Source organism: Triticum aestivum, chromosome 1A (genome assembly GCF_018294505.1).
Source record: "Triticum aestivum cultivar Chinese Spring chromosome 1A, IWGSC CS RefSeq v2.1, whole genome shotgun sequence".
Taxonomy (NCBI): Eukaryota; Viridiplantae; Streptophyta; class Magnoliopsida; order Poales; family Poaceae; genus Triticum; species Triticum aestivum.
The window spans coordinates 13,837,587-13,861,143 of record NC_057794.1 but is presented as its reverse complement, the minus strand read 5'-3'; the positions used below and the strand labels follow the sequence as shown (position 1 = coordinate 13,861,143).

The 23,557-nt window shown below is 44.8% G+C and overlaps 1 protein-coding gene across 10 annotated transcripts; it reads left to right on the top strand.

Annotated features, from left to right (window-relative positions):
* Positions 1-5,665: 5,665 nt before the first annotated feature.
* Positions 5,666-17,239, top strand: LOC123186198 (uncharacterized). Of its 10 annotated transcripts, none has more exons than XM_044598042.1 (6): positions 5,666-5,891; positions 9,847-12,026; positions 12,155-12,229; positions 12,732-12,790; positions 12,939-14,247; positions 14,753-17,239. In XM_044598042.1, the coding sequence occupies exons 1-2, from the start codon at positions 5,680-5,682 to the stop codon at positions 11,435-11,437; spliced, it is 1,803 nt and encodes a 600-aa protein (XP_044453977.1). In that variant the 5' UTR covers positions 5,666-5,679; the 3' UTR covers positions 11,438-12,026; positions 12,155-12,229; positions 12,732-12,790; positions 12,939-14,247; positions 14,753-17,239. The 10 variants fall into 10 exon arrangements, with proteins under 10 accessions (XP_044453977.1, XP_044453947.1, XP_044453927.1 ...); XM_044598012.1 differs by having other exon boundaries at positions 12,147-12,229; positions 12,949-14,247; XM_044597992.1 differs by having other exon boundaries at positions 12,147-12,229.
* Positions 17,240-23,557: the final 6,318 nt, after the last annotated feature.

The window sequence follows — 23,557 nt, the reverse complement described above, 5'->3', positions numbered from 1 at the left end:
CCTCAGCGCCTATGTATTATGCCTTAGGTGTGTGTGGTGTGAGTTTGTACTGCCATGTTGATGATCGTTGCTTTATTTATAAAGCGGGGCGAAAGCCTTTTTCGGTAATGACTAAGCCTATCAAGTAGGAGTATATTATTTATTCCAGACTAACGCTGCCACTCGGGAAACAAATAAACTACCATACAGAACTTGATGAATCAGAGCATCATCACACGTATTTAAATGTAAAACAATACAATTAGCTGGTAAGAAAATGGCCTAATTTTAATCCTCCCCACTGTAATTAGTATATGATTCTATAAACATAGAAGAGTACTTTGTTCTCGTAGCTGCAAATGACAATGGCCGGATTTGTTTATGTGGAACTCTAGCATTCACGCCCCAACATACTAGTCGAATATCACACAGTCTAGCACTCAACGCTGCCCGGCTGTAGACGCCGCAGCCAACGCTTGGTGACAAAATGCTCCATGGCTAATTTCTTGTAGTGATTAATGCATTGCAGTGTCTAGAAAACAGAGAGATGGCAGAGTACATGCATACTACTCCCTCACTGAAAATACTTGTCGTGGATTTGAACTTAAACCATGACAAGTATTTTGGAACGGAAAGAGTATGAAACATCAGACAAACTCAATAATTTTAGTTCCTCGCAGCAAGGAATTGGTGTCCTGGGTCTATATGGTAGTGTGATTTTATTTGTCAGGAAACGGGTTTTCTTCCTTCTGAGGGACGCGACCCCTCGCGCGACTGCGTCTGTCCCTCGCGGACGGCCGGCCGTGCCGTCCATCCTTCTTCACCAGAGAGTGCATTATGCCGCTCTCAGGACGACAGCGCCCGGGCGACGACAAGATCTGTCCGGCGCGACTCCATAGCGTCGGCGAGACAGGCGCTCGGATCCTTCGCTACTAGATCATCGCGAGCCCGATAGCCTTCAAATGCCCCCTTCCCCATCACCGCTCTGGCGGATTATGAGTCCCACCGAGAACAGTGTACCCATCATGGGAAGAAAAAGATAAGGGCGGCGGAGGCGGCTGATGCGGCGGCGCGGGCGGCCATTAAGGAGGAAGCCATCCGCGTCCGCATTGTAGAGCAGAGCAGAGGAACACGTGCGCCCTCGTCCAAGAGTAGAATCGGGCGGTCTGTGCAATGGCTGGACTGCCACCCAAAGAGTAGGAGGAGGACACCGACAAGTCAAGCAGTTCCGACGACGATCAGATCCGGCTCGATCCCTATGCGCCTTCGACCGGTACTTGCGAGACAAGGACGGCAAGGGCATGGGCGGTCATGGATGATCTTCTCCACTATAGCCAAACATGCCAAATTTTGGTAGTCCGGCAACATGTTAGTGATGTTGTAGTCGAACGATACATGTAATGCATCGTTACTTAAGGCATCTTCAATAGTTTGTATGTTAGCTTGTTGATAAAATATGACATGTCATCAACCGACACCTTAACATACAACAACTTCAATGGGTTGTATCTAGTTTGCCCAATAGGATGTGAGATAATAAATGGGGTGCTCTCTCATTCTACATTGGAGCTTGTGCAATGGGTGTTGGTTCATGTACATACAACCTTCCTCTCTTTCTTCATTTATTGTATGACACATCATCAAAAATCTTATGTGGCAAAGTCTACCAACAACTATGTTACAACCATTGGAGATGCCTTTAGTTGCATAAGTTTGTATGAATTTAAGGTATGATAATTGAGATGTTTGATTGTGAGAAGGAAAATTTAAGATTTGACCGGTCAGTATCCGCGAACGCACCCAGGCACCCGTGCACGAGCATTTTTTATGATCATGGAGTAAAAGTGTTAAAAAAAAGCAACTACACAAAAAGCAACGATACCGATAAACGCGTGCACAATGCGCTTGCGGCTAAAAAGACGCGCAAAATCCGTCCAAACACATGTTAGCAGAAAAAGACAAAAACCTAGGGGCTCGCTCTTTTTTTCCCGTTGTGACTTGGTTGGCGTTGGCACGAAGCGACGAACTGGGGTGAACAAAGCTGGCACCTCCAAATTAATTATACCAACTGCCGGTCGTCCTCGCTTAGCTTGTTAATTCGTTCAAGATTCAATCTCGTTTTCGGCATAGATAAACATACATGTCGTAAGTATGTAACTGTACTTTTTTATTGATGTGTTACACATATGTATGAAGTAGTAAGTGCATCTTTAGCTGGGCGCCTTAAACTTTCCGGCGGGCTGCCCGGTCAGTGTCCATTCAATCTTAAAATTTTAACCTAGACAGACGCCTCAAACGCTCCTCGAACACCTGAGTTAACCGGCACCATTCATATCCAGCCTAAATATGGGCGGATATTAGAAGCGCATGGGCGCACCCGGGCAAGCCCGCCACATCAGACCCGATCCATGCTGGTCCACCCGATCCCACATATATTTCTCCCCATCCGCTCACTGGACAAACCCTAATCACTTCACTCCACTCTCCTTTGCCAACCAAACTTGTCTCTGACGCCTTCCGGCATGGCGGGCAGTGAATCAGAGTCCTTCACCTTCAGATCCGTTGACCCTGAGCTCATCCCCCGCGGACTCGAGAAGGAGATGCCCGTCCAGCTTGCGCGACGCCGCACCCGGGAGGGGGCCATGCACGGCAGCACTCAGACTCCTTCCGTCGGGAATCCATTGCGTCCGCCCAAATGGCGCATGGATCCGACGCTAGGCCAGCCGTAGCTGCCTCGTCAAAGGCGGTGCGGTCCGTCTAGCATCCGAAGACGATGGCGGACACGCAACCCCTCCATTGGTGCGCCGAGCATCGAGACACACCATGGGCCTCGTCCGACGAGAACATGGCACGGTGTGCCCGCTGTGCCAGGCACCGGGCGCGGGAAGCGGCGGCAGCCCTCATTGCGGTGGACGTCGACGAGGCGGAGTCGCATTCTCTGGTGCCTCGTATGGCGCATCAATCCGGGCGCCGCAACCGCATCGTGGTGGACGTCGGCAACTCATCCTAGGACGGATTCGTCAACGATCTGACGTCCACCGGCACCCAATAGGTTACGGGCTCCGACAAAGAAGAGTAGGGCATGGGAGACGGCGGCGCCTTGAGTCCCGTGGGTTGGCTCGTGTCCCATGCCCTACTCTATCTTGCCGGGGACCGAACCAACACTCTCGGAAGCGCAGCCCCCCGATGGACATGGCCTTGGTGACCGGACGAGCTCCGCTTAAACATCGCTACGTTGCATGTAATAATATGAATTTGAGATTTGTAATTTGAGGTATCTGAATATGCAATGCATTTTTTAAGACACGACCGGTCACTATCCACGAACGCGTCTAGACGTGTCCACGAGCGTTTGAGGGGTCGGATTTGCCAAGTCCGGCTATAGATGCTCTAAGATAGGCTTAGCGCACGCATGCTTTATGCATACATATTGGCATCTGTGCATCTAACTGCACTTGATGTGAAGAATGGTTGGCCAAAGATATGACTCTGTTTATCAATGATCGGACAGTGTCCGCAAACGCGCTTGGGCGCATTCGCGGGTATTTGAGAGGTCAGATTTATCAAGTTCGACTACTCTTAGAGCATCTACAGCCGGACTTTGCAAATTCGGCCCCTCAAACGCCCGCCGAGCGCGTCCGCGAACAGTGACCGGTCACACTTTAAATTAGCTACTCTTTATCCGAGTCTCTCATATTTTAACCCCTAAATCTATACAAAGCATGCAAAACAAAAATCCTAGATACTACGTATTACCCTAGCTAATCTTCGTCCTTGAAGATATCCACGACGTCAGTGCCGGGCGCCGGCTGGACGGGCGTGTAGGAGGGCTCCGACTCATCCCCCCTCCTGCTCGACCTCATCCATCTAGGCGAGCATCTCCGCCTCCTCGGCGGCCTCCGTCTCTTGTAGGCGACGACGACGACGTCTGGCCTCCACAGCCAACTCCGAGCGGAGGAAATCGAGGATGACCTGCTACTCCGCCTGCAGATCCGCACCGCCAGCGTCCCCCACATCCTCCTCCTCGTTCGTCTTATCCTCCTCCTTCTCAATCTCCTCCTCCTCGTCCTCGCTCTCCTCCAACTCCTTCTCCGGATCCACTGCATCCAGAGGTAGCCCAGCGGCAATCTAGGCTTCGCGTCGGCTGGAGCTCCTTGAGCAGATCTGTGCAAGGCGCGCACGGATCTACTCAAGGAGCTCCAGCCGGCGCTTCGGCGTTAGAAATGGGTGGCTCCTCATCCAGCGGCATGGAGACATGGCTACTAGGAGGACAGGGAGTGGAAAGTGGCGGCAGCGGCGGACATGCGGAGAAAAATGTGGATGGTAGGGTTTCGGTGCCGGCGGTCGACTTAAATAGCCGCGCTAGGCACTACGCGGCCCACCAGAGCGGCGCCACGCGGCGACATCGGTCTGACAGGGGAAACAAGTTTTGGACCGCCGGTTTTTCGGGCAATTCTACGGGCCGTCAGTCCAATGTGGCGGGCGCGCCCCATATCTGCCCCATATTTGGGCTGGATATAAGGGGTGCCAGTTAGCCCGAGCATTTGAGGCCTGTCTGAGTCAGATTTTCGTGACCGGTCAATGACCGGGTGGGGCGCCCATGTGTAGATGATCTTAGATACTCCCTACATTTCACAAAGTAGTGCACCTGCGTTTTCCGAGATCCAAGTTTGACCGTAAATTTAACCAACAAGACCGACTGCGACGGGAACAAAAATTATATCACTGAATTCATATCGAAAATACGAATTCAATGGTATAGTTTTTGCTCCTGCCGATGTCGTTCTCGGTAGTCAAATTAATGGTCAAACTTAAATCTTGAGAAGCACGGGCGCACTAATTGTAGAATGGAGGAAGTAGTAAGTACCCAACACACTTGGACAGAGGGAGTATGATTATTGAGTGAAAGTGTTAAAAAAGCAACGACACATACCCTAGCAAGAAAAAGCAACGACGTAGATAAGGCTAGTCATAGTGGAAGTAACTTAGATAGTAACATAATGTACTCTAAGAAAATTTTGTTTATGTGACATGTAGTTAATGAGGAGAAATGTGTTTAGAGTAACATAATATGTTACTGTAGCAACGACGTAGATAAGGCTAGTCATAGTGGAAGTAACTTAGATAGTAACATAATGCATTCCAAAAAAAATTTGTTTATGTAACATGTAGTTAATGAGGAGAGAGGTGTTTAGAGTAACATAATATGTTACTGTAGCATAGCGTTTCCCAAGAAAGATGACTCTAGAAGCTAATAAAGAAAGCCATCTATGACACTAGTATCATATTACTTTATACTATAGAGACTTAGATTAGTGTCATATGCATGACACTAGTATAGGTTACTCCCTGCTATGACCAGCCAGGCTAAAAAGGATCGCAGAAATCGTTCAGATACATGTTTGACAGAAAAAGACAAAAACCTAGGGGCTTGCTCAGTTTTTTCATTGTGACTTGGTTGGCGTTGGCATGAAGTGAGGTAAACAAAGCTGGCAGTTCAAATTATTATAGCAACTGCCGGTCGTCCTCGTTTAGCGTGTTAATTGTTGGTCAAGATCCAACCTCGTTTTCGGCATAGATAAAACATATCTGCCGTACCGATGTGCTATGTATGTATGAAGTAAGATAAGCTTAGTGTGCGCATGCTTTTATGCATACTTATTGGCGTCTATGTATCTAGAACTACACTTGATGTGAAGAATGGCAAGCCAAAGATATGACTCCCAATGGAAGGAGGTACAGCTTATCAATGGCCATGCCGTGCTTCTCGCCTACGTGATGTCCGCCATCAGAGGGGTAGGCGTCCTCGTGGTTACCTGGATCACGGTGGTTCTTCTCGGTGGCTTCGTCTCCATGTTAGACAGGAAAGATTTTTGGCGGCTGACCCTTATTACCGCCGTAGAGCTAGCCTGGTTAGTATTTCTATCTTCTCACTTCATGCATCTTTACTGTTTACTTCACTCGGGATTAAGTTGGTTCGTTGATTTCTGTCTATAATCAAACATATGCATACGCACGACGGAGGATATTTTCTCTCTCGTCGTCTAGCTTCCCCCTGATTTTCCTCTTCAGCCGAGCAAATAGCATAAAACTACTACTCTTACTTTACAGGTTAGGATTTCAAAAAAGTACCGATTTTAAATTTTTTTTAGAAAACTACCAGACGCGTGGTCGGCTGTTTTAAAAAACCCTAATCATAAAGTGCTTTAAAATTGACCGCGATTATGACAGTTGGGACCCACATGTAAGAAAACCGTTTGTTTGACCGTTACCTTACATGTGGGGCCCACATGTCAGTGTCCCTTTAGTCATATTCTTATAAAAAAATCTGTTCTTTTATACATTTACAGACAGCCCCTGTAAGTTTTCTAAAAAAGCAACTACGTCCCTAAATGTTTTTAGAAAAGCAATCGGGCCCTTGCGGATAACTCGCGTGCGTCCAGAAAAACGGCGCCGACAGCTCACCGACGGCCAGGTCGTCGGCCAGGCGAAAGGAGGCGGTGAGGCCGCCGCGTTCCTTGGCGCGAGGCGGGCGACAGATTGTGTCGCGGAGTTCCCTGCCGACCGTTGCCGCTGCTCCTGGCCATGGCGCGCGGCGGCCCGAGCCCCTGGCCATGGCGCGGTTGGTGGCGGCCCGTGCTCCTTGGCGTGGCTGGTGGCGACCTGTTCTCCTTGGCGCGGCTGGCGGCGACCCTTGCTCGTGGGCGCTGCGGGGGCGCTCCTAGTAATGGCACACGGATGGCAGCGGCCCGTGCTCCTGCGATGTGGCTACTCCTCCGGGCGGCCTTTCTTTCCACCGTCGACCTTGTCTTGGCGCGCGACGGATGGTGGAGGTGGCCGTCGGTGGGGGGGGGGGGGGGGGGGTAGTCGGGCAAGGGGAGAGGAAGAAGAAAGAGCCAGAGGAAAGAAGAGAAGGTAGAGGAAGAAGAGACAACTTACACGTGGGTCCCACATATAAGGTAACGGTTAAACAAATAGATTGTTTAGGGGTGGGCCCAACCTGTCGTAAAATGGTTTAAATCGCTAGCAAGGAGTGTTTTTGGTTTTTTTGAAACAGTCGACCACCTGCTTGGTAGTTATCTAAGAAAAATTAAAAACCGTTGCCACGGAAACTCCCCGCTGCTAGCGTGCAAAGGCTCCTTTTCCTTCCAAGGTCGCTTCTCTTACTTCGGACCAGACCAACACAATTTTGAACTAGAGAACATAGATCACACTCCCCGCATAAGTAAAGAACATAGATCGCACCACGAGGGAGGGAAGAAAGGTCGCTCACAGGTCCATGACTAGGTGAGAGGAGGAAGCATAGGCGAAGGCGATCCAGGTAGGGTAGCGATCATCGTCCAGGGCAATCGGTACATCGACATCTTCGGTCTTCCTCCAACCTCTCTGCAATCATTGAGATCGGCACCACCTCCTCCTCCTCCTCCTGGACGGCCTGCCCACGGAGATTGGAGTTGTTCCTCTTCCTCACCTTGCACGGGCGCGAGGCGCGAATGGTCGGGCTCGCCGACATGGCGGCCTTCATCGTGGCGTCCTGCCTCAGCCCCTTCCTCCATCGACGAAGCGCTCCTGCTCGTCGAGCTTCTCCTAGACTCGGTGAGGACGAGATGAGATGGCAAGAGCGAGGATCCACCGTGTGCTGCCGCTCAAGTTCGCTAAGAAGGTCGGCGGCGGCGATTCCTCTCTGGAAAGCCACGGGATAGACATCGAGGGATTTGGAGGAGTGGAAGGTGGGGTAGGTGGCATGTGCGTTCGTGGTTTTTTCGTTCGTGCGAGGCGTGGAGGAGGAGGCGATCCGATTTTTTCGCGTGCGGGGACACCGCGCGATGGCTGACATACGAGGCGGTCGAACCATCACGATGTTCGATCCCCCTTTAATAGTAGAGATGAACCACGAACCAAAATCCATCATCAGATTAGAAAATGTTCCACCCCCCCACCGACAGATGAATAACAAATACTTTTTAAAAAATTAAAAGTCTGGTTAGAGACAAAAAGAATTTCCTCTCCAACCTTACTGTTCACATCGGAATATTCCTTCTAGCTTGCGGTGAAAACATCTTACAAGAACAACAGAAGTTTGGTGCGAGGGGCACACATCTACCCAGCGTGATCAGCCGCACGATTTTCTCTTTATCCACAAAGTCATTGGATATGGCATGAGGGCACACCAAGTTTTAACTTTAGTGTCTGAAACTTGTGATTTTTGTCCTTCTCGCATCAAGTTTCAGCAGATAAAACTTAACAAAGTTTTAAAAACTGACCAAAACGTATTCAAAATGTGTCTTATTTCAAAGCACTCGTCATGATGTGATGAGAAAGTTGTGGTGCCGAAGAAGTAGTAGCGACGAAGAATAATTGTTTGGTAACATGGTTACAAAGTATGTATGTGAGCTAAGGAAATGTCTAAAATGCCCCTTGAGTGTTCAGATCATCGTAATTTGTTGAGTGTTAGTTAATGACCTAGTAATTTTAGTTTGATTGATAATAAATAATTTAACACATATTAATGTTAAACCATTTTGTGATAATTCAAAATGCTAACTAAATTGCATAGGTTCCACAAAAGCATATGTTGGGCAGAAATCAACACGTTGCACACACACATATCACAGCACCTGTCTAGTGGTCAAGTTGAAGATCAAAACTCACTTGAATACGCTATCACCGGGGACGGGAGCGACACATGCGAGTGATAGGTGGAGGGGTCTAGGAGCATTTTTTTTCTGTTACTGGAAGATTCCCCGTGTGTTGCTGCAGAATTGAATGTATGATTTCAAAATATTGTATAGATTTATAGCCTACGAGAAATTTCACCAAATTGAATAAAAATTAAAATCTTAACAAAAGAGATTAAGCATGGCATAATTGAATGTGATGAGATTGGGAATGTACTAATGCATGCTGCATGGTAGAGATGCTCTCCATCTCTAGATCACGGTTTTTTTTCGAGAGTATGTCTAAGCGTACCATAGCTTTATAGAAGGCAAAATTTCAGTTACAAAAAACTACACTCGTTGCGAACAACGAGAGTAGCACGAACACCACACCAAAAACAAACAACACCACAAGCAAACTACAAAAGAAAAGAGCCTATCCCAACTGAAACACTACACCACGTCTCGAGTCTCGACCAACGCCGGACACCTCCAAAGACCACCAACTTCCGCAGAGCTCCACTTGTCGACGCACCATCCACTCTTATCGCCTAAGAGAAAGTGGCAAGTGGGTGGCAGGACTCGATCCGATCCGAGAAAGACGACGTCTTGGACACACCGGCGATGGGTGTACATAGCATCGTCGTGGAACAAAGAGGACAGGTTTAGGCCCTCTCGTTCAGAAAGATCTCCTTTGTACACTCTTTGAAATGTTAATTTAGTAAAGTAGCCCTCTCTGAGGACTTCCTAATCTAAAAGGGCTCGCATAAGTAGCAATCAAACCTAATCCAGAAAATAGTTTGATGCCTGGATGACGCCGTTGTGGTAAAGGTCGTAAATCGTAATTCCAGGCAAATCATTACTGCAAGGCATAAAGGGGAGGCTTTAGGCCGTATTCTACTTGCCACGTGTAAATTCTAACAGCTTTGACCATCTATTTGTGCAACAAAATATATGGCAGATGCACAAAGAGTATAGGATTGGATTCCCATTCGAGCAAACTTCATAGTAGTACTTTTATGGTACACAATGTGTACATTATTGGTGTAATTCATGAATGATGAACAACATAATCTTAAAATACGTACGGGTCTTGTAAGCCCGGACGGAGAGAGTATATCTGAGATTTTTCTTGTTGCTTAATATTGTTTCTTGCCGCACGCTTATATATAGAGCCAGCATGTATCTAACTTGACCCTATATACAACAGCATCAATGCCTCTTTCATTGAAAGGATAGGCTCTGCTGGTGATCTGATCTCGAGCTTGAGGACAGTGAAGAATCTATTGACCACCAACTGGGAGTTGGCTGATAATACACGAAATGATCACCAGGAACTGGCAGTGGTTAAGAGAGTTTTTACAGTCGTGTTTGTGGTGGCTGGATGGGTTCTAGTGCAGCTTCACAGTGTGATGGTGTACCTTTGTGTTGTCTCTGCGCCGTGTCTCGTGCTCTTTGGGATGATCATCACCGCTTGGATCTCGATATTCGGTCTAATGGAGCACGACTACTATGGCGACACGGTCGAGGGCAGAACAAACATGGATCCGGCGCATAATCTCTTGTACGTTATGTGTATGGTCCAAGGTGCATTGTTCCTTTATAGAATCATCTTGCTGCTTACGGAGAAGAGGATAGTGAAACAAGTGAGCCAATCATACGGCTTCCAAGATGGGGACCCTGCAGTTTCAGGCTACTTGAATGAAATCAGGAAGGAATGCTTCCAGAAGCCATCCTCCGTCAGAGGAAGGAACCTCATCACATATGCTGTACAACTCATGGAGTCCAACTCGCCTCGTAACTTCCTTTCTGGGACACTGATACTGGAGAGACTACTCACCCGGCAGCATTTGGTCCAACAAGAAGAGCACAGGCAGCAATTAGAATTAGAGAACAGGACTGGAGCTCCATTGGTTAGAATGGATGAGAAGAATAAGAGAGAAGAAATGAAGAGGAAGAGGGAGGAGTGGAAGAAGAGGCCGCAGCATCAGCAAAAGGAAGAAAGGATTATTATACAGCAAAGTAGGCTGATCAAGCGGCTCATATTTGGGTCTGCATCCTCCTCCCACATTCTAGAGAAACTCCTTCAGACGTTAGATTCGAGAGACTCATACAACAGAAAGATGAGAGAGGCCGCTATGAGGATATTGGAGCAGCTTGCTGGCCAGATCCGTTTGGAGCAGTTCCCACGATGGATCCAATGCATATCTTCACTCATCAACACTTTCGAAGAATATCACCTACTCCAGGCACACAACACTTCACCACTGGAGTTGGACTCGGAGTCGGACAGCGATGTTGATCAGCAACCATCATCTAAGGTGCTCGCTTGCTACAAAGAGCTGGTACTGACTGGACTGAGTCTCCTTTGGAGCCTTGCAGGCAATGAGGTCAACTGTGAAATCATAATCAACGCCAAACATGTTGTCTACAAGATCATGGCACCTGTCAGCTACGACCTAGTGCACCGCTCAGGTCATAGTGCATGGTCGACTATGGCAGTAGAGAGATCTCTGGGGGTGATGCTTCAGCTGATTGTGACTAGCAAGGAAAACACAAGGGAAGACTTGCGTCAACGGTTGTCAAAGAATGAGGGAGCAATCGCCACCATTGAAAGAATTGTTACCTGCGAAGAATGTAAATATGAGCTGAAGATGAAGGGCATGCAGATACTCTCGCAACTATCGATGGACGAAAATGCCAGCAGAGATAATCTTTCCCTACTAATAAAGCACGGAGTGCTTCTGCTCGTCCGTCGTCGCCGTTTTTACAAAAAAGTCCTTATGGTTTTTGGTAATTAAACCCGCAGTCCCTTTTTAAGTTGAAAAAAACGTTTCGTTTAGAAATTTTACCAGGAAAACCTTGTGGTTTCCTGTATTCAACCCGCGGTCCTTTTAATGTGAGAAAATCGCAAGGAAGACAGGCGGATCTGGGCGCAGCGTCGAGGGATCTGGCGGCTGGTGCGGCGGCTTGCTCCGGTGGCCGCGGTGTCCTGCTTATCCAGAGAAACAGGGCATGAGGGAGAGAGGAAAGAGATGAAAAAGGAGAAGGAGCAGGGGCGCAAGGTGAGGGAGAGGGATCTGGCGGGTGGTGCGGGGGGCTTCGGTGGCGGCGGCGTCCTTCTCATCCAGAGAAAGGGAGAGGCAGGGCGTGAGGGAGATAGGAAAGAGAGGAAGAAAGGAGAAGGAGAGGGGGGCGCAAGGTGAGGGAGATGGTCGCCGGCGGTGGCGCCTCCGGTGACCGGCCGGCGGCAGGACCGATGGTGTCTGGAGTTTTGGACACCTGAGCGAGCTACCCTGCTGCTGCTAATTCTTCTCTCCCCACGCCTCTGCTGCTGCTCCTTCTACTCCTCAGATGCCCATGCTTGCTCTCAAACAATCATTGTTGAAGGTGAAGTTCTTTTACAGAAAAATGTAAAATATGTTACGCAGAGGAACTATGTTAGCTGAAGTGGCTGCTAAGTTGTTTCAACAAATGAAGATGAGGTTTGATGCTTAATTGTGCTTGCAGGACTGAAGGGCATGATTTCTGGACCACAGATGATGCATTTTATTGGCAGGCACAATCAAGGGCCCATCATCTTTCTGCTATAGGTTCAACACAAACAACAGCTATCTTGTTGAGATTCAATTGCTATTCGGTGGAGAGCAGCCACAAAAAGTTCCTCAATTGATGCACAGTGGGCCACCGAAAACAGATCTCGCTTTCAATCTCTAATTGATTCTCAGCTACAGAGTGGCATGTATCTATAGACTTGCTAATGTGATGGCTAATGCATGTGTATTAATTCATGAATTAGCAAAATATTTCCCGTGAGATGTGCTAATATACAAATTTGATGTTCACAGTGCCCTCCACTTTTTTTTTGTTATGCCTATAAGAGATGACTTATTTTCAATTTTTAAATAGAAAAGCACAGTATGGTTGCTCTTATATACAACTCATAAAAAGGAATTACAAATAAGAAGAGTGATGTGTTCTCCTCAAAACAAAATTGCTGAAATTCACATGCATGGTGGCGCCATACAGCGAGCGCATGGTGGCAGAGTTCACAAGCTAGATCTCTGACTAGCGTAATGGCTTGTCCTGATGCAGAGAAGGACGGGGTTCAAGTTGTTGGGCCGGTGGCAGGGGCAGCATGATGTTTTCGTCAGGTAACAACCTAGCCATCGACTCAAGATTTAACTGAACCAATTCCTTTAATTCAAGCTCCAAATCGTTGTTATTTGATTCACTAATTGGTTGCTGGCAACAACTAATTGGACATATAATTGTTGATTTATGTACAAACAATATCTTCAGTTGTTTTCAGATCTTCAATAAGGATCATCAAGCCCTCTGTTTTTTATATGAAGAATAGATATTGTAATTGTGCCTCCATTACGTCTAAAAGTCAGATATCGGAAAAATGTCATTGGCATATCTCTGTCACGATGGAGGATTGGTTAGACAGAAAAAGGACCTCTGGTTATGTATGACATGATGCGAGGCACATATCTCTGAATGAAGCGCAACAAGAATTGACATCCTCTAATGCTAACTGTTGAGCATTCTTCTCTGAAGTATCAGGTCAGTATCCCATGTGCCCCCTATTCATCTGTCATCGCTGCATAAAAATTTAATGCAGTTTTTAAGCCTATGTTTAAGGGTAGCTAAATCTCTATGGACCAACCATATTATCTTTTTGAGATAAGAAATCAACCTTCATCATGTACTTATGTTGTAACTTCTCCCATCTTTTGTGCTATTATCTAAAAGAGGTGTGGATTGGAATCAGTTTTTTTTGCTGCACCCCCATTCCGACGAGGTCACGCACACATACCACTGGGAATCCCACGAACCCTATGTTCGAGCGCGAGCGACGGCAATAGCATCTGCAAGTACTTGACCAACACGCTACCCGGGTGTGGTATCCACTATTGAGGCCAAGCAACTTAGCTCGGTCATCCTTAAGTGTGTTTGTGTCCACCACCTGATGAAGAACGGGAGAAGATTGCTGACTTTGTGCCTAATGATGGTTGCCTGAACTTCGTAGAGCAAATTGACGAGGTGTTGATTGCTGAATTTGGTCTTAAGAGGCACGTCGTGGGAGATATCCCTTGTGGCAGGTTCAAAGTTGTGATGGTATCTGGTGTCTCCCAGCAAGATTTGTTCCTTCTCTTAACAGTTACTATTAAGGTATAACAGTGATGTGCTACTCTGCTGGTCCTTTAGATGTCAAAAAGATTATGTGTTGTGCTAGCTAGCGACTTTTATCTCCCCGTGGATGCAGATTTCAGAATATGTTTAGTTACGACGTACCACAAAGCTGATCTTTTTAACATTTGATTGCCGTGCTTAATACCACAGTTAGGTAGTTTGACTCTTAGACACTGGTCTTTTTAATATCAGACTTAAACAACTACAGTTCTAAATAGCAGTAGTTCTTCTGAATTTCTACCTATTTATTTCACTATTGTGGTTTCAAAATCCAATAGCCTTGCTGTTAGTTAATGCTCTATTTATATTTTTTGCCAACAGAACAAATTTATGTTTCCAGCAAAAAAGTTGGCCAGCCCCAGCAAAAAAAAAGAACAGTTCCAGCAAAAAAAGATCGCCGCCGTGGTCACAGGTACTAAATGGTTCCACTGTACATCTCTGTAGTTATTTGGCTGAAGGTGCGCATTAGTGGTTAGCTGTGATAATACAAATAGTAAACATGTTATACCAGGTAGCAGAACTTCACGAAAATTTGCTGAAGGAGTTGCATCATCCTTGATCAAATATTATTTTTATTATTCCTTCTTGGTTTTAGACAATAACATTAGAGAATCTAAATCCTTTTACCGCGCATCAGTACATGTAATAGAGCAACTCTTGGTGCAACTAGCTGCAGCAAAGACCAACTTGACTTGATGGTATTTTTGATCTGTTCACCTACCCTCCCTCGCTCAATTTTCTTGGGAAAAAACACCCGCCCAATGAAGCCATCTCCGTGTCGCATACCTATTGCCACAACCAACTAAGCTAGCCCAGTGTTTTTTGTGGAAAAGATGGTTGTTCCTTCTATTAAATAGTCCCACCTCGCCCCTTTACACCCAATCCTCTTAATTTCCTTATGCCTTTGAATTTCCTAGGTGTCAACAAGCAGTCTTCGGAATCATCAATAAGCCAACAGCGAGAAATAAGTTCAAGAATTGAGTTCCCTTAACAGGGAAATAAGGAAGGGAAGAAACAAATAGGGAACAATCAGATGAAGCATCAAGGAAAATGGATTGAACAATCAGATGAAGCATCAAGGAAAATGGATTGAACAATCAGATGAAGCATCCAACTCGAGGAGAAGCATGGTCTGCAAGGAGACCAATCATCTTGAGGTGGTTCTTTCAGCTACTGCATGTTCCATTACGGAGAAGGGTACTTAGTCGATCTTAGGAGCCAGACTCTGCTTTCCTTGCAGGGAGAATTTCAATAAATGGTACTATTACTCTCCCAACAATTCTTTTATCACTACAAAATGTGTAGGAACCTTATTTTTCTTAAGTGGCATAATGTGATTTCTTAAGTGTTGTGTTGTAACACTTTAGAGTAAAAGAATAATTATGTATGAAGAATAATATTACCGAGTCAGGCAGAATTTGACCTTAGTTCTGACCAAATTAATCTTTATTTGTTTGCCAGGTTGTGTGTCAAACATCACTTCATGTTGTAGTCCATTTTTTCCTTTCAAAAGCCACATTATGAAATTTGGCTTTATAAGAAGTTTCACTTTATTATTAGTGGAGAACGGGAGATAAGGAAAGGGAAGGGAAAAACAGTAATTCTAGCAACTAGCCATTGTTCCGTGGCAAAACACAGGTGTTTGTTCTATTATGTCCATCGGAAATCTTTACGGAGGAGTTGGGACTGAGTGAGTGACATAGATTTGCTTGAGGTCACAAATTCTTTTCTGCTGTTACTTGCATCTTACTTGAATTTTTTTCTTCAAGTTCTTCCTGTTTTCCCATATCCTCTGCTCTATAGAAGCTGCTACATCAAATTAAGTAAGTGCATCCTTCTTTTTTGTCCAAGTTTGTTCTATTCTATTACTCAGAAGTCTGTACAAGACTGAGAGAGTGAAGCATATTTGCTTGAGATTTGAATACTTTTTTGATGTCGGGTTTGTACGCTATACAGTTTGATTAATGAAAACTGATAAAAGTAGTGGCAAACACTTGATTGAGTAAGCTACTGGATTTTACCAGTAATACACAGTAGTTTCTTGCAATATTATCTGCATGACAAGAAACACCCATATTTGATTTTGCTCTGTGATTGGTTCAAATATCACTTTTTGGCTAAAGTTGATTGGATACGAGTAGTAGTGCCAACAGTAATAACTTTAAATATGATTTTATCATGGCTCTAAATTTTATTGCTGATGATTTGTTTCAGGATATTTGGAGAGGCTATTTGCACCGTAGTTCAAGACAGCTGATAGAGTATAAGCTAGGCAACTCACTTATATTGTTACTTGTTTAAATGGTTATCTATTCTGCCGGCATATTCACATGCCATATTAATTTCAGAAGAACAATTTCTAATTTGTGTTGTGCTTGCATGCATTGTTATGTCTAAAAAGAAAATTCCAAACAAAAACAAATATAAAGTCACAGTTTGTATTTACGCACTGGATAGTTTCAATCGCGCTAAATTAAACGAAGGCTTTCAGAATAAATTGTGGCCTCTAAGCTTGTGTGTACTCAATTACTAAATGTGTAATATCAGCACATATTAGCACGACTATTTCTTAAGTGCAGCCAGCCACCAATTTCATTTGATTTGAATTAATATATTACTTATATACTCATTTAGATATTTATTTATGTCCTCGATGGATTGATTTGAACGCCACAATTTTATTAACCTGTTGCAACGCGCGGGCCCTTTTGCTAGTCTAACTAAGACGCTCATAAACGTCTTCATTCGTGGTGACAATGGCTCCATCAGAAAGACTGCAGGGAAAACACTGTTGGCGTTGTTTCTCGGCAGCAAAAGTACTGCCACCCTCCTCCCCAAGAAAGAAAACGATGTGTTTGTTGGTCAACTCGCGAAGATACTTGTACAGGACGACAACATATGCAGAAAAATTGCAGCAGAAATTCTGGAGCATCTATGTGTTCATTACACTGAGAACACTGAGGATAATAGTACACTCAAGGAATACATTATAGATATTATGCCACAGGTACATACATAGATAATTGTTTCTTTATTATATGTCTGTTATTTCTTCCTTTTTGTCTTTCTTTCTTCAAGCATGCAAGGTGAATATTCCTCCAGCTAAGCCATTCATTCATTCCCCTTTGATGACAATTGCCACATTTCCTTCTTTGCGTTTCTAGAACATTTCATTCTTTTCCAATTATAAAGTAGTCGCAACAACTCTCTCTCTCTCTCTCTCTCTCTCTCTGGTTATTACCGTTGTAGGTGCTCAAAGAAATACTCTATCACCATGCGTCAATAGGAGAAGGAATTCCCGGGTATGCCAAATTAGATACTGACGTCGAAAGCCAAAGCAAAATGAAGAAGAGGAAGAAGAAGAAGAAGAAGACAACGAGCAAGAAGACTTCATCCTCTCCTGGCCAAAACCAACATCACAAGTTGCATCCTGCCCTGCTATCCCTCTGTGTGACGGCATGTAACAAATATCACCTTGATCTCGACACAATTTTGAGAGAGGTAAGAGACCAAGCTACAGATCCAGAAGAATATACCATGTTCAGCCTTGCGACAAAGATGGTGCAGTTAAACAGGGGTATCATCACCACCGATAGCCTGACAGCGATGAAGCTTACCACTAGGATGGTGATAGCAGAAATGCAGAAACTCAGGGGCCATGGCGCCCGAATTAATCTCGAGAGCCTCATGGACTCGCTGTCCAGCGCTTCAGAGACCATGCTGGATCTCGAGGGCAGCATGGTTTTCGCCACCGAGATCACGATGGCGGTACCTGCCACTGCCGACACCCTTGATTCCCTCGTGAAGAAAGCACGGCAACTCCACAGAGAAATGAAGCACCAAGACTCAGAGATAGAGCCAGATAACTAGCTCTCTCAGTGCAAACAAGCTAGATTATTTGCCATGGATTTGTGTCAGACTTTTTTCTTTTGATATATGGATTTGCGTCTGTTCATTCACATGTACTCTACTGTATTAAACCACATTGTACTACCACGTTTCCTGTGTGTGATGTCATCATGTGCGTTTGAGCGCATTAACATTTCATTTCTTTGATTTTCAAGTGATGGAAACTGCTCTAACAATCCTATGTGCTACACATATACTTGTCACAATGTTTGCGCAGCACAGTTGCGCCATACCCAATGCAAATGTCTTCGATCAGATGATAGGGACTGAGTTAATTATCTTGGGTGAATTCCGTATATGTCACTCAAAACTTGCCCGTATCCGCATATGCCATTGGAAATTTCCTTCTGTCAAATATGTCATCGAAAATTTGCACCGCGTACAGATATGCCACTATGGCCAGTTTGACCGTTAGTTGACTGTCAAGTGGAAGGTGAAAAGACGATTTAGCCCCTGGGCGTTCTTGTGCACTGCAGCACCAACTTTGTCGATCCAGTACTGTAGCGTTCGATGCACTACGCAGAATACTTTCGCGTCCAGTACTGGAGCAACTAGTGCACTGTAGTAACAATTATTGTAGCGCATGATTTTTTTTAAAATGTGTCCTTCTATATTGCGAACAATTTTTAATAATATTTCTTTGAAAGTGAACAATTACTGCGACGGAGCCTGTGTTGCCAACATTTTTTTTAAAGTGAACAAAATTTGGAAAAAGTGGGTAGCACAGTTTTTTTAAAAATCGCGTGCTACAGTAATTGTTGCTACAGCCGACTCCGTCCCATATTGCGAACATTTTTTTAAAGTGAACAAAATTTGAAAAAAGTAGGCGGTACAGATATTCACATTTTTTAGAAGTGGACGCTACAGTGCATCAGACGCTGCAGTGCCGCTCTGTTGCTACAGTGTACATCAGGGGCAAAATTGTCTTTTCATCTTCCACTTGACGGTCAACTAACGGTCAAACTGGTTATAGTGGCATATCTGTACACGGTGCAAATTTTCGGTGGCATATTTGACAGAGGGAAATTGCCAATGGCAGATGAGGGTACGGGCAAGTTTTGAGTGGCATATACGGAATTCACCCAGTTATCTTTTTGAAAAAAAACTTGGTGTTAAGATTCAAGTAGTACAATTTCGTAAAGGCAACAGATTAGACATGGAAATACAAGAAGTCAGTGTTGCAAGTAAACGGGCTTACAATGACAAATTCCCGAAGAAAATTTATGAACCAGGAACAGATTGTCAGAAGATGGCATCAAAGGGAGCTTACAAGTACCAGCGAAATTGACACAGAGCATGATCAGGTGAAGGGAATTGAACAAGATTTTGACAGCAAGTGAAATCTAAAACCATTATAGATTTGACAGCTCCAAGCAATACACTGACTCCGAGCTGTTATTCCACTAAAATCACAAGTTTCAACTTCATTCCGTATAGAAAAGTCCAGTTATGTGCGTTGATACCGTTCCAGTAATGCTGCTATTTCATAGGAGTATGTTCCAATAAACACAACATCATATTCTAATTTTTTTAATCTAGAAAAAACTAAATTTATCTAGAACAGGATGCGTAAGTAATGTGCAAATTTGGTACAGGTCTGAAGGACACAACGCATAGAATCTACTCCCTCCGTCTCATAATATAAGAGCGTTTTTGACACAAGTGTAGTGTCAAAAACGTTCTTATATTATGAAACGGAAGGAGTAATTTGGAACAAATATACCGAACTAGGAACAAATCTGCTGTGCACTGTGGGCAGGGTTCGGAGCATAAGTGCCGGAAGCGAGAGGTCGCACCTGGGGAGGAGGCGCCGCCGGTGCGAGAAGGAGAGCCGGCGGCGGCGTCGGGGTGGAGGCAGCGACCTGGGCACCGCGTGCGTTGATGCTAATGGGCCAAAGGTAGAATTGGTTTCCCCTAATGTGCCGGCCCACTCTGAAGTGATTAGTTACGCAGGTTTGCTTTGCCTGCCTCCAAAAATAAAAAGGTTTGCGTTGCCATTTTTTCTCTTCGGTTTTCAATCATTTTTTCCGAAAAACTATGTTGGATTTTTTGAAGAGTTCTAAATAAATAAAAACCTATTAAAAATACAATAAATAGTAAAAATTCAGTGTGTATTTAAAAAATTGTAGTGCAAAAAGTTCACCATCAAATGAAAACAATATCACTGTATGTTGAAAAATGTTCAATGTATATTAAAATATTGTTTAGTGTGAATTTAAAATAATAGGCACTGTCTAATAAAAAAGGTTTGGCGTGTATTTGAAAAATATTCACCATGTATTAGGAAAAAAATTATAATATATAAAACAATTTTAAAATACGAAAATAAAAAAGGAAGGAAAGGGAGAAAACCAAACCCGGAAGAGGATAGGAAAAACAAGAAAGCGTAAAGAAAAAACAACATAAAAAATCATAGAAGAAAGAAAAAAATCACAACAGCCAACGAAAGAAACAGCAGCCCAGGTACGCGAACCCCGGAACTGGATCAGCCCACCTCACTCCGCCTGTGGTGTGGCCTCGAGTTGTTGACGCCCATGGACGTCAACTAGGATTTGCCTAAATGAAGAAAGGGAGGAAGAAGAGGCGGTCTTGAATAAAATCCAATGCTCACAAGGGGATGAATGAGACTAGAAACCTATATTCATAGTTCATGCTACTCTTCAAAAACATGCCCATAGAAATCAGATATTTATTTATTGTTGTAACTAAAACAATTTATATAGAAAATTTTCACCTAGTTAAAAATGAATATTCTTGGCTAACAAAAATGCATGTGTTTTTTTTTTCGAGCCAAAAAAATGCATGTGCTCGAAAGGGATTTATTTTTTGGCCGAGGGTCCTTTGTTCTCATCTTTTTGCAACATCGACCCTTTAGGCCGAGGGTCCTTTGTTCTCATTTAAGGCAGGAAGGTAGGAAATATGAGTTCCCGGTCTTAGCATGTAAATATGTGTTTCTCGTCTCTATAATACATGGAACTTACACATATAATATACCTTTTGATTGAAAAGAGTGAAATGCAGGGAGTGAGATATGGGTTTTTTTGTTGGTGCTTTGCTGGTGGACTTTTGTAGGGCGGAGGAAGAAGATTCCTAAGTTCCGTCGCGCCTTGAACGGAGCCTTTTTCATTTTGTCAGATAAAAAACCTTTTTTTGCAACATGTTGAACCAATTCTAGCCCTCATAAGGCCCATGAGTGAGCCTAATCTTACCCAAGCCCCAATGTTTCTCGGATCTATAAATGATCTCCTTCTTAATCTGACCGTTTGAACTATCTTTTTCTATGGTGGGTAACTGTGGCTTGTGCGGAGATACTGATTCTTGGAGATATTTCCTTCTCGAATGCAGCATGTCAAGGTGTGTTTGGGCCCTAGGAGATGGATTTTCTTTTTAATGGACGCTCTCCCGCATGATGATTTTATTTCCAAACTGGTCACCCTTTGGGCCATCTGGCATGCCCGCATGAAGGCGATCCACGAAAATGACTTCCGGAACCCGCAGCATGGGACAAGCAAAAAGTTGAGCAGACCTTCATGCCCATGGATGTCGAAGCCATCCTAGCTATTCCCATTAGCACCCGAAACTTTGATGATTATTGGGCGTGGCACTTCGAGAGAAACGGCAAGTTCTCAGATCGCTCAGCGTATCGGATGATGGTGGCGATACGGAACCGTAGAGGAGCTTGGCTCGAAGAAGCAGCCGGCCCTTGACTAGGAGAAATGAGGAGAAGTCATGGAAGCAATTATGGAATATGCATGTGCCAGCTAAAATCAGAATGTTCCTATGGCGGTTAGCAAGGCAATCCCTTCCCACCGAGGATGTCCGCGCTCACCGCAACATGTCGACCTCTAGCTCCTGTGCCTTTTGCGGCGCGAGGGATTCCTGGAGACACTCTCTCCTTGAGTGCTCAGTTGCAAGATCCGTATGGGCTCTGGAAGATGGTGAAACGGTGGACTGCATGATCGCAACGTCTGAACCAACTGCAAGACAGTGGCTTTTCACCCTCATGGCGTCCTTGGATCATAGCATTTTCGTCCGTGTGGCAGTCACTCTATGGGCCATCTGGGCAGCACGGCGAAAATATATACATGAGGGGATTACTCAGAGTCCGCAGGGCACTTCTCTATTTGTCAGCAGATTTTTGAAAGAGCTAGAGCTGATTAATACTACCCCCAGCGCACTTTGTAGGTTGCTGATAACCCACAAGTTAGGGGATTGCAATAGTTTTTGATAAGTAAGAGTGTCGAACCCAACGAGGAGCTAAAGGTAGAACAAATATTCCCTCAAGTTCTATCGACCACCGATACAACTCTACGCACGCTTGACGTTCGCTTTACCTAGAACAAGTATGAAACTAGAAGTACTTTGTAGGTGTTGTTGGATAGGTTTGCAAGATAATAAAGAGTACGTAAATAAAAAGTAGGGGCTGCTTAGGTAAAGAAACAATAAAGTAAATATAGCGAGTGTGGAAAAGTGGTGGTAGGAGTTGCGAAATTGCCCCTTAAGCAATTGACTACTTTACTAGACCGATAGCAAGTATTATGTGGGAGAGGCCACTGCTAGCATGTCATCCCTGACTTGAAATTCTATGCACTTATGATTGGAACTATTAGCAAGCATCCGCAACTATTAATGTTCATTAAGGTAAAACTCAACCATAGCATTAAGATATATTGGTCCCCCTTCAATCCCGTATGCATCAATTTCTATGCTAGGTTGAAGCTTCTGTCACTCTTGCCCTCCAATACATAGTCCTATCAACATACAACTAACCCTAGGGTGTGATCCATGTGCGCAATCATATGATGGGCACCAAAGGACAGCAACATAACCACAAGCAAATTAAATCAATCATAGCAATTCATCAACCACCGATAGGACAACGAAAATCTACTCAGACATCATAGGATGGCAACACATCATTGGATAATAATATGAAGTATAAAGCATCATGTTCAAGTAGAGGGTACAGCGGGTTGCGGGAGAGTGGACCGCTGTAGATAGAGGGGGGAGGTGATGGAGATGTTGGTGAAGATGGCGGAGGTGTTGGTGTAGATCACGGTGATGATGATGGCCCCCGGTGGCACTCCGGTGCCACCGGAAGCGAGGGGGAGAGAGCCCCCCTCCTTCTTCTTCTTTCTTGACCTCCTCCCTAGATGGGAGAAGGGTTTCCCCTCTGGTCCATGGCCTTCATGGCGTGGGAGGGGCGAGAGCCCCTCCGAGATTGGATATGTCTCTCTGTCTCTCTCTGGTTCTGCGTTCTGTTCTGGCTCTGTTTCACCGTTTCGTGTATATATGGAGATCCGTAACTCGGATTGGGCTGAAACCTTCGCCGTGATTTTTTCCGAATATTAGCTTTCTTGCGGCAAAAGAAGAGAGTCAACCGCCTTACGGTGGGCTCACGAGGGTAGGGGGCGCGCCCTAGGGGGGGCGCCCCCCTGCCTCGTGACCACCTCGGGCACTGGTTCGCGTTGATTTTCCTTCCGAATTTTCCATATTTTCCAAAAATAAGCTCCGTCCGTTTTTATCCCGTTTGGACTCCGTTTGATATGGATATTCTGCGACCAAAAACATGCAACAGACAGGAACTGGCACTGGATCAATATGTTAGTCCCAAAAATAATATAAAAAGTTACAAAAAAGTATATGAAAATTGAATAATATTGGCATGGAATAATCAAAAATTATAGATACAACGGAGACGTATCAGCATCCTCAAGCTTAATTCCTGCTCGTCCTCGAGTAGGTAAATGATAAAAAAGATATTTTTTTATGTGGAATGCTAACTAGCATAACTCTTATCATATGTCTAATCA

Excerpts from the sequence above, each read along its gene's own strand:
- LOC123186198 (XM_044598042.1), top strand. The coding sequence starts at position 5,680 with ATGGCAAGCCAAAGATATGACTCCCAATGGAAGGAGGTACAGCTTATC. Across the intron at positions 5,892-9,846 it reads ACCGCCGTAGAGCTAGCCTG|CATCAATGCCTCTTTCATTG; the intron begins GTTAGTATTTCT and ends TATATACAACAG.